Genomic DNA, 11,564 nt, shown 5'->3' on the forward strand with positions numbered 1-11,564 from the left:
AATAATCTAAGTAGTAGGCATATTTCCAGTGAAATATAAACAATGCGAAGTGGTGGACAAACCTGTGGTACAAATAATGCATTTTTTATGAAAATAAACAAAATTCATAAGAAACTTTTTGCGTCAGACGACGTCAGACCTGTTGTCCAATCCGGTGCGGCCGCCGCGTCAGCGTTAGAATTCCTGTGGGCGGAGAGGGGATTCCGGTTCCGGGTGTTTTCATATCCCTCTCGGAGGCGTTCATCCCTCTGATTATGGTCTTTTATCAGAAACTTCTCTCGATTGACGACTGATTAAAGTATAGTTCTTTTTTATTAAGGAAGTCCAGCTAAAGCCGTGAATATGACGACCCGCTCGGAGAGAGAGAAGGCCCAGAAACTCAACGAGCAGCACCAGGCCATCCTGTCCAAAATGCTGAGAGAGGAAGACAACAAGTACTGCGCCGACTGCGAGGCGAAAGGTGCGACATTCACACTGTCGAGAATTATTTATTTTACTACACAAAGTTCACATTTTCACCCAGAATCCGCCGCTAACGCTCACTGACAGTGTAACATCTGCGTTGGTTAGCTTAGCTACGCTAACTCGCTAGTGTGTAGCTGGCTCAGGCTAGTCAGCTGACATCTCTTCCCCTTAAGCTAAACTAAGTGGCTAACTAGCAAGCTAACTTCTCTAAACCTACATAAGCTGCCACAGTGCCTCTCCCTCAGCGCCGCCTCCAGCCCAGCTGCCGGGTGTTAACAAGCCTTTAACAAACTGTGGCAGGTCCTCCACACACACTTCACTCGTATTTTCATGTTAGGTCATTGGTAAAGAATGCAGAGCTTGCTTTTGGCACTTTAAATAAAAGCAAGATCGTGCACGTTTATGTTTGTCAAGTAACATCTCTCCATGTTCAAGCTGAAGTCTGTTTTTCTTACTTCATCAGGTCCTAGATGGGCATCCTGGAATCTGGGAGTATTTATCTGCATCCGGTGTGCTGGCATCCACAGGAACCTGGGAGTACACATATCCAGAGTTAAATCAGTCAACCTGGACCAATGGACCTCAGAACAAATCCAGGTACTCTTCTTCTTTATGTAATTTTGTGAAATCACAGACGAAGATGCCTTTTATCGCCTGAATATTAGATCAGTAATTTTGCTGACACATTATAGAGAACTGGTACTAAAGTGGTACAGGTTCCTGACTGGTCAGTACAGAAATATTGATAAACCTCTGGACAGAAGACAGTGTTTTCTGTATTTATTAAGGCTCTCATGATTTTCCAAATTGATGACTCAGTTTGGCTTTTGATTTTATGGTCGCAATTCAGTTCAATTTTCTTAAGACTTTTTTCTTTGTCAGCAGTGACAACTATGCCATTGTAAGACTATTGAGTTCTCACAAGCTGGTCATATGGACCCCAAGTGTGAGTCTGTGTTGTAAATGAGAACTGGATTTCAATAGACTTATCTTGGTGAATAAAAGTAAAATAAAATAAAAATATGTGATGTAGGTTAGCAGGTTTGTTGTGAGAGCGAAAGGGGCTTCATGCTGTAAGTGTTAGTTAAGTTACTTTACAGCAGTAATGTGGCTGATAAGCATATTTGTCACTAAAAGGCTGAGTATTGTGTTCAAAAGAACTGGATACAACTCCGTCTCTGGCTGCAGGCTACGAGTAAACTATGCTGGGGGAATAGTCGATCTTGCTTTCTGTTTCAGTTATTGAAATTGAAAGCTTGTCTCATTCGATTTTTAACTCAGGTTTGATTTAACTTGTCACTTCTGCAAAAAACTTAATAAGAAAATAACTGTTGAATCTTTCACATCTTTTCATTGCATGCCTTTATTTTTTGCACCAAATTCTGGTGTGTTAGAACAATAAGCCTATCGTAGTATTTTGACAGCCAGCCTGTCTACTTCAGTGCTTCAGAACTGTGTCAATACTGCAAATTTACATTCTAAAGGGTTTCTCCCGATATTTTAGAATTGCACCTCAATAAATTTGGCAGACTTGACAAATTACAAACAAACAAAACAAATTAAACATACAATGCTTTAATTCTGTGTAAATGTTTGCGAGAGATCCTACCTTTTAGTCCCCAGGGTTGGTCAAACATAAAACGTAGTGGATCCTGCACTTCCCATAATGCAAATTTATAGTGGCTGTCAGCATGCAGTGTTCATGTCATTAACCATTACTATAATTACCAGTTTACAACTTGCAAATTAATGTAAATGTGAATATCCAAGTCATAATTACAACTGGAAACATTTTCCTTAAAGCTCCAACATGGAGCTTGGCCCTTTATGACTTTGCAGTTCTTGATTAAAAGGTGTCTAAAGTCATATTATTTCATGTCATACTATTTCCCATATGTACCCCACAGCCTTCCACTCATGCCTGACTGGTATACGCCCCCTTGTCACACACTCCATGCTCCCAGTTTGTAACATGCTTTCTATTTAAGGTTTGAGCTCCTAAACCCAAGTCAAGATAACCCTGATGGCATCTCATGTGGGTTATTTTTTCATTTGTGAGAGAAAGCTCCACTACAGCCCCAGAAGACATCTACCACTGAGATGAGCAAACAAATCTTGGTGTAAATTCAACGGAGTGCCCCTTGAAATATTTCAGCATGCTTTTAAGAACAGCCTCTGTCTTCTGTTTACCCCTCTGTCCTCCCTTTTTCAGAGTATACAGGATATGGGTAACACCAAGGCCCGGCAGCTTTATGAGGCCAACCTTCCAGAAAGCTTCAGAAGACCTCAAACAGACCAGTATCCTTCACTATCAGCAGACACGCATAAGAGAACCTAAACTTAACATAATTTATAGGCTGAAGTTATTCGTTTTGGCCTGTTTGTTGCCTCTTTTTTCCCCTTAATTCTGACCAAAGAGCTGTGGAATTCTTCATCAGGGATAAATATGAGAAGAAGAAATACTACAGCAAGAATGTGACCAATGGGAGCAGTGTATGTATAATTTTATTTTTCTTGTACTTCATAATTCTGAAGTTTGTGCCTTTTAAACCAATCTACACGCTTTTACAGCTGAGTGGTTTAAGCTGGCATCAGTTTTCTCTTGTACATTTTGAGTTGCTTTTGTTTTTTCAGCCAAAAGATGGTAAGAAAGAGAGAGAGCCTGACAGAGGGAGCAAGGTTTCATCTTACACCAAGGTAAAGTATCACACACACAGACATTCATTCAGTCATGAATAGAGCTGTATAAACATGCTCCTCAGCGTTGTGTTTGACCTACATGGAGTTTTTCCTCATTTTGCTTATTTTCACCTCTTTATATTTGTAAAGAGTGAAGAGTCCAGGCCAGTTCCCAAAATTAGCCCTGCTAAGACTTCAGAACCGTCTGTGAACCTACTAGGCCTCGGTGAGTATCTTTGCGCTTCTTGTGTTACTCGAAAATGAAAACATGCCACATAAACATGCTAACTGTGAAACATGAATGTTCGTAACTGAGACTGAGGTATTAATGGAATGAAGCTAAATAAGGGTTCAGCTTGTGATCATTTTAATGCCAGTTACCGCAAATCTAATAAATGACTTGATGACTATAAACTGGTTGAGCTGGGTGTTTTGAGTTTTTATGGGCTTACAGCGCTGTGTAATTCTTGATTACAGATATTCACACTGATATTTGGTGTGTATATGACATTTAGGAGCCACATTATATTGGATTTTTACTGTATAATAAGTCCTGGTTGCTGTGGCATGTTATGGCTGTGATTGTATAGGCTTACCTCTTCAAAGTGACCTCACAGCAAGAGTTCACGTCACTGTACCAAAATATTGGGATCCAGCGTTGGCATAGGGCAAAACCTTGACTGTCTCAGGGCAGGAACTGTACCACGACCAAATGGCCAGTGCTGTGGATACCCTTGAGTTTGACTGTAATGCGCCTTCTACTAGGGCTGGGTATCGAACTTTGATACTTTTATGGCATCGACTCAATTGCGTAATACTGTTAAATAAAATGCCTTGTCTTTTGATACTTAAAGCGATAGTTCACCCAAAAAATGAAATTTCACTCAATATCTACTCACCCCTGTGCTGATGTGATGATGGGTGGAGATCTCCAGTTCACAAAACACTCCCGGAGCTTCAACGGAAAACAGCATTGCGGCCAAATCCAGTACAATTGAAGTGAACGGTGACCAGTTTTGAAATGTAAAAAAAAAACACAAAATGTCTCCATACTGCTCATGTGGTGTAATCCAAGTGTCTGTAAGCCACAACATAAAATTTGACTCAAAAAGACGCCATTTACACTGTGTTTTTAGCCTAAATGTCAACTGTAGCCTCTCAGACTGGATCTGCGTGCAGCCTGAAGCAGGTACACAGGCTCTCGCCCCAAGCAGCGCGGCTGCAGCAAAGAAATGATGTTCCTCTACTATGTCGAAGTCCTCGGACATTTTCTTCTTTGTTGAAAGTTTGCAAAGTCAACTGTGCCCGTAAGAAGTGACTATTTCTGAGCAGATCTCTCTCTGTTGTCTGAGTCGCTTCCATGTAGCATGTAAACACAAGTGTGAAGGTATCGCGAGATCTTGTATATCTTGCTTCAGGCGTGTGCACGCAGATCCAGTCTGAGAGGCTACAGTTTATATATATATATATGTATTAGAGATGCACCGATCGACCGGCCAGAGACCGGAACCGGCTGGTTTTCAGTGTGACCGGCCCTGACCGGCCGGTCAGCGTCACATATCCGATTCTGTGCCCGTCATTGTCACACCCATGTTCTGCACGATGGTCACGTCATGCGTGCAGCAGACAAACTGTTTCTTAGTTTGGGTGTAGTAGGGAGCTTTAGTTTAATTTCAATTTGCATTGCTGCCAATGTGAGGGGAAAAAAAAGATAATTTGTGTGTTAAAATAATGAGAAACTTTCTCAAAATAATAACTTATTTATTTTGAGAATTGGCAGAAATGGGCTTTCATGTTATTCCAGCTGCTAATACTGTAAGTTAATGTTTTGTCACGGCTACAGAAACACTCAGTAACTGCTTAAGTACTGGTCTGACATTGACTACTGTTATTAGTTTGATTAATGGTTTATAGTCCCATGTTTGTTGTTGATGATGTCTGATCAGGCTAATTATTCACCAATTCTCCTAATACTGTTTTCTCTTCATACGATGTAATTATCAGATATTGTTATTGCATCATTAGTTCTGGCCTTTGAATTCTACATTTTGTCCACAGTGCTGCAATATTTGTATTTATCAAAGGTCAAAATGGCCTGGCCTAAAAATAACTTAATTCCAGGGCTGCAGCCTTCATCTTCAGCTCGTGTTGTCACTGTAAACCTGTTGTCTAAATATGTACTAAACAAGCAGCGGGATTGAGTGAAAGCTTGATCTATAAAAGGTTCATTGTGTTCCTCTTTTTCAGTTAGTTTCGAACACCTGTGTAGGAGTCAGTGTAACTCTACATTCCTGTTACTTTCATCTAACAGGCAGCGGACTCACCATTCTCACTTCTGCTGTGTTGTCTGTATCAGACGTAATGAAGTCTGTTATTCTTTAAAGTTGCTGTTAATGCAAACTATAAAATTCTCCTGCTGCTCTACAATTAAAAACCTGCCAGTGAACCACTGCGAGGCTTTTTTTTGTGAGGCAGTTAGAGGAAGTGCTAAAGCTGCTGACTCAGCCATCGGGGTTAGAGACTCGCGAGTAACTTCTTGTTTTTGCATCTAGATTTTGGCTTTTGTTTTGCGGAGGATCGGTGTTAAACATTACAAGGGACAAACAGTAAAATGTGTAGTTAACTGTGTAGATGAAGGGGGGGCAGTTTGATGCATCATTAAAAGAGGCAGCACTTGATCACAGTCAAGTGAGATCTGTGAGGCAATTTAGGTTTTCAAAACGCATCAAGTCTTAGTGTAAAGAAGTGGTGCTTATGTGGATAATTCTTTCGTGATGTATAGACAGTTGTGCCTCTATTGTAATTTGTTGTTTCTCGTGGTTAAAAGGTGGCGTAAAACTACAGGTTATTGTGTGTCTGTTCATTTGTGTGCATGTCCTTATATGTTTTCAACAGATAGATAGCTCTATCAGACATAGAGTTGACATGATGATTAAAAGTTGTAGGAATAATGTGTGTTATCACTTCATTACAGCTATTTCATTTACAGTTTAAAAGAAAATGACATCTTATTGCTACTGATTGGCTTGGAGGGGCATTGCATTATTTGGATTTACTGTTATTTTTGTTTTGTGGCCAATGAGCTAATAAGAGTAAGGTGATTAATTTTTTATCGTACTAACTGTTATGCTTGCTGTGTGGGCAGTTCTGCAGCTGTGGGAGGGCACTGCAGTTAAATAAATACAAAGACAACACATATTCTCACATTAACAAACACGAGCTCTGCTTGTTTTACACTACTTTTCACAGCAATTGCATATTGTATTAGGATTTTATTCATGATCTTTCATAAGTTCTTAGTGGAATTCAGGTAGAATATCAAATGAGTTAAGCTGCGTTCTGTGAAAATGGTCCCACAGTGTTGTTGGTTTTTTCTTACTGTGTCAGCATATCTTCCACCTGTACAACCAGTTTTTTCACCTTTCTGTCACAGATGCACCGACAGCTGCATCAACTAACAATGGTAGCACGAGCACAAGCCAGAACAACGACCTGGATATATTCGGCCCCATGGTGTCCAACCCCCTCCCCGCGTCCACATCCGCAGCTCAGTTTTCTCAGGTAAAACCAAATCCCTCGTCCAGATTTCCTATTATTGCTGAGACGAGGCTTCACAGTAATGGTTGTGTGCAGTGAAAAATATGAAGTGAAATGATAACCTTCAGCAGCAATAGCACACAAGGCATCAACACTGAGAGAACGTGAAGAGCACCTAACAGAAAATTAATGCAGCTAATGAGGCAATCATTTTAAATAGAGTTGCCACCAATGATTGTATTCATTAGTGTTTCATTTGTTATTCATTTGATTAATCATTCAATTTAAAAATGGTGATAAATGTCCATCGTCAGGGTCTTTAAAAACCTCCAGAGATAACTTGTAAGTGTTTGGTTTATCTGACCAACATCAACCAAAATATATTTTAGTGTTAATGATGAGTGTTTTTTTGTTTTTATTGGTAATAATTTATCTTTTGATAACTGACTATTCTGTAGTTCAGTAGCTTGAATAGTATGAAAACATGTCTTGATCACTTGTTATTTTATATTTACTAATTAATGAAGCCTAATCTCTAGAAAAGGTACCCTTGGAAAAAATAAATGAATAGATTAATAAAAATAAGTTGTTGTTAGTTCTATGGAATACAATCCATCAAGCCATATGGCTAGTATCAGCCTGCCAACAGGCCACAACTGAAATATGGGGCATTGTTATGTAGGACAGGCTATTATCACTCCATTTATATATGAATAAAATATGAGATCCATTCTGTCAAATCTGGCAAACTACAGTGGGTGGCTGTTTGCCAGAATGCTAATCAGGTCGTAAACCTCCTCTCACACCCTGTTCAGGCTGATAGCAGTGTGAGAAGTATCAGAATGTATCACATATTTAATTACAGAAGCTTAGTTGACCCAGGGAGTGAACCTAAATTGTCAAAGACTGTTTTCCAAGTAACACTGCAGAAACTGCATCTTAAACAAGTGGAGTGTTCTTGTTTCATATTTCACAAAGTATGGATTTATTTCCTCGTTTCAGGTGAGCTCCAGTAACGTGGCGAGCACTCCGACACAAGCTCCAGCAGCAGGAGCAGTGGGAGGAGGAGCCAGCTCAGGGTCAGCGCAGGGAGACCTGGACTTGTTCAGTGACAGCAGTAGCACCACTAAAACCGAGGACACGACCAAGAAGCCCCTGTCCAAGGACTCCATCCTGTCCCTGTATGGAACCAACAGCATGTCCCAACAGGCCCCTGCTGGTGAGGACGCAAAGCCTTGTAACAATCCGTCTTAATAATCCGAAACACACTTAAGTCACTTTTGCATTGCAATATCTAATTTAAAAGACATAATAATTCCCCTTTTGTGATGTCACTTGACTCATTTCAAGAATTATGTGATCAAAGAATAAGCAAGAGAACATAAGAGCAAACCCAAACTCCATCACAAATAAATATGGATAAATCTGGTTAGAAATCATAGAAAAAATAACTTAGAACTCCAGAACTTGCCATAGAGTATTTTATTAAAGAAATAAATGATCAATTATAATAATACTAAACAAATAAACAGGTACATATAAATAGTTACCTGTTCTCAGAATATTGCTGGTTCTGCGGTGCTGGTATTTCAAAGTGCGTTAGTGCGTTTGGGGCTTGGATGATCCAACTTAAGCAGTCGCAGCATCCAGACTGAGACAAATTTATAGAAATCAATTTGCAGTTGCATTTAAACCCACTATTTAAAACCACTTCCAGATGTGGCCCCAATTAGCAAAAAATGCATTTCATGTGGTTTTTCACTCTGCAGACTCTGTAAAATCAATCTGCAAACAGTGTTGATATGCAAAAAAAACAGATTTGGTCTGTGTGTGAAGAAGGCTTAATCACAACCAGTGGCTGTTTGAGTGTGAGGGCAGGGTTTTAGGGAATTAATTACAAAATTTGAATGTGAAATCAATGAGTTATGCTCTCAAACTGAAAGATCACACTGTTCAATAACAACTGGGAAAAAAGCCTCACATCCTCTCATCCTGCTTAACAAACAGGCTCCTTAAACACACAACTAAATATTTCACTAGTTTTGGAAATCCTCCTGCACTTCACACATTAAAGTACTTAAAGTCCTTTTTGTATCCATAACAATTTTTCCTTTTTCTCTCTGTCTTCTTTCTCCCTCAGCTGGCATGTTCATGGGCCCCTCCCAGATGCAGTTTCCTGTCCAGGCCCCTGCTGGTTATCAGGCCTTCCCTGGTATGGGCACGGCCATGCCGCCTACAACCGTCATGGGTGCCATGATGGCTCAGAGCGGGGCAGCCATGATGGGGCCCAATCCAGGCATGATGGTTGGGATGACAATGGCTAATGGCTTCATGGGGAATGCGCCAGCCGCCGGTGTGATGGGCATGGCGCCGAGGATGATGGGACCGCAGGCTGGTGCGATGCCTGCGGGCATGGTGCCTGCTCAGGGCATGTACGCCATCCAGCCTGGGCAGCAGGCGCAGTGGAACATGGGTCAGGTACGTTAATTAGGGTATTTAAAAAGCACCTTTGCTTGTTTTGTGACATTGTGTGTTGTGTTGAAGTCTGTAGCACATCTGTCAGATGTGATTTGTTTCACAAGTGACCACACCCAGATGTGATGATGTGTTGCACAATAGTGCTTTGTGAAGTGCTTCAGGGTGTAGACAGAGCAGCCACGGCCACCAGATGGCAGCACAAACACAACAGTGGTTTTTCCTATCTTTATTCAAGAGTGTGGTCTTTCAATTTGAGAGCATGACTCATTGATTTCACGTAATTTTGTAATGCTCCCTCAAAGCACTGCTCTTACACTCAAATATGCTTGCTTTGGTTTGCTCTGCTTCTGTTCAAATTGTATGCTTGCACTCAGATGTATTGTTGCTTGTACAGATTTCCTGCGATGCAGCTTCAGCCCCTCTCCTCACACTCAGGCTGCTTCTGTGCATTTGTGAGGGAAGTACAATAAAACTTTGGTGGGTGGGAGTGGATCAACCTGGTTAAAGAGTTACTGCTCATAAGGGACGCACTAAGAAGAAAGGATGAGCAATATGTCATCTGAAATTAAATAAAATCCTGAAGTTATGGATGTTCCGGTACAATTCTTTTTTCCTCCTGATACTGATTCCAGAACAACCCTACCTGAAATCAATGAGTCTATTTTTGAAGGATGTCACGTCAATGTGCACAGAGCAGAGCGAGCAGGCAGGAAGTCAGACACAGAAAGAGCACAGAGAATCAGGTCAATTTTCAAAATAAACACTCTGCGCAGACTCACAATCACAGAAACAGACAAAATAAGATTTAACTACGTAGCCTACTTATCCATGGTAGTAGCAAAAAACCAACGAAAGACGACCAAATCAACAAAACCTGAATAAGTAAACATAATCAGGCGGGCAAAATGCTCCACTACTGAAATGCTTCTGAAACACTGCTGGGTTGACGTGCAGCCATGTGGAGGACGGATGAAAACCGTGATGTAGACATGCTGTTCCCAGAGGAGTCAGGAGGTTATTTTGCCCAGTGAATGTGTACAGTTTGACAAGCATTATATTTTTTGTCTTCATCTGTTAGTGGCCCACCACGATAAGAGCAGGCGTAATGATATGTTAATTCTACTACAGGAGAGACTTGATGTTCTCTGCACTTAAGTGGAAAAAATATGTGCATATTGTGCATCCCTACTAAGATAAAAAGCGAACATGCCTGCAACAAGGCACGGATCATTTCATTGGTCAACGCTATTAGTTCTGGAAATCTGTGCAAATGACAATATATCAGAGTGCAGTCACACAGTTTGAGCAGAAGCAGAGCAAATCTAAGTACAAGCAGGGGTTATTGAGTGCAAGGACAGAGGATTGAGAGAAAGTATTACAAAATTAAAATGTGAAATCATTGAGTCATACTCTGAAATTGAAAGACCACAGTCTTTAATGACAATAGAGAAGTGTGACACTGGAAAAAGGTTATGTTGATATTAGATGTCCATGTCCAAGTGTTGATTCTGTCCCTCTGACGTCCTCAGGTGAATCAGCAGATGTCAGGGTTGACTCTGAATGGAGCAGGGGGTCAGATGGCCTTCGGTCAGCCTCCGTCAGCTATGGGTGGATGGGCTGCCGCTGGATCTGGCCAGACTCTGAGCACACAGCTATGGAAGTGAGCCTTCGAGTTGGTTGATGGTCGGGCAGAGTAAGAGTCGAGGCTGCAGAAAGTGCAAAATATACCTTGTGCTTGTCTGCGCCTCACTATGAACTGATGCCCATTTCCATCACGGACCAGCCTTCAGAACATGAAAATTGTATCTCTTTTTTTCCTCCTCCCTTTCTCTGTCTCTCTTTCTCTCTATTGTGTGAGTGAATTGGGAGTCATACAGGATTACAGCCTGGCAGTTTCTGCCTGTCGTATGGTTTTTGATCATAACTTTTATTTTCCTTTTTTGGAAAAAAAATGACAAGGAAATAACAGTCCCAACAAAAATGATATCGACATATCAGAAGAGCTGCAGGACCAGTTACACAAGCTTTTATTGTATCACTGTATCATTATAAGATTATAGAACATTTAAATGAATAGTATTTAACGGGAGAAGATAAGACTACCAAGTCTGTCAGTACTACTCCCAAATGTACAGCGCTGTATAACCTTCTTTTAAAGTACTTGTGGTTCCCCTATAAAATTAAAGTGGTAATAAATGACTTGCTTTGATGTGTCTTCTATGATTCAAGTGCAGTGCAGCTTTTTAAGACTCATGACAGCGGGGAAAATTTGTGTTGGAAGTTTGATTTTAAACTGTGTCAGTGACATGAGCCAGCCTTACATCTTACAACTTGCTTCTTAAACTTGTTTGTAGTAAAGATAAAGTTATTTGCATGTTTCTGCAACAAGCGAACAAACTGAACTG

General features: G+C 40.7%; 1 protein-coding gene across 1 annotated transcript; it reads left to right on the forward strand.

Moving 5' to 3' along the window:
* The first annotated feature begins 173 nt into the window (after positions 1-173).
* LOC146330425 (stromal membrane-associated protein 1-like) lies at positions 174-11,358 on the forward strand. Its single transcript, XM_084715967.1, has 10 exons — positions 174-460; positions 929-1,062; positions 2,678-2,763; positions 2,883-2,958; positions 3,100-3,162; positions 3,295-3,370; positions 6,578-6,705; positions 7,684-7,900; positions 8,822-9,159; positions 10,689-11,358. The coding sequence occupies exons 1-10, from the start codon at positions 343-345 to the stop codon at positions 10,821-10,823; spliced, it is 1,371 nt and encodes a 456-aa protein (XP_084572093.1). The 5' UTR covers positions 174-342; the 3' UTR covers positions 10,824-11,358.
* The last annotated feature ends 206 nt before the right edge of the window (positions 11,359-11,564 follow it).

The sequence above is a fragment of the Lutjanus erythropterus genome, chromosome 3, assembly GCF_056507025.1.
Source record: "Lutjanus erythropterus isolate fLutEry1 chromosome 3, fLutEry1.hap2, whole genome shotgun sequence".
Classification (NCBI taxonomy): Eukaryota; Metazoa; Chordata; class Actinopteri; order Lutjaniformes; family Lutjanidae; genus Lutjanus; species Lutjanus erythropterus.

What these genes read in the sequence shown, in the direction of transcription:
- LOC146330425 (XM_084715967.1), top strand. Translation starts at nt 343, where the DNA reads ATGACGACCCGCTCGGAGAGAGAGAAGGCCCAGAAACTCAACGAGCAG. An exon ending in GGACCTCAGAACAAATCCAG is followed by an intron (nt 1,063 to 2,677) that starts GTACTCTTCTTC and finishes TCCCTTTTTCAG; the next exon opens with AGTATACAGGATATGGGTAA. An exon ending in AGAAGACCTCAAACAGACCA is followed by an intron (nt 2,764 to 2,882) that starts GTATCCTTCACT and finishes TTCTGACCAAAG; the next exon opens with AGCTGTGGAATTCTTCATCA.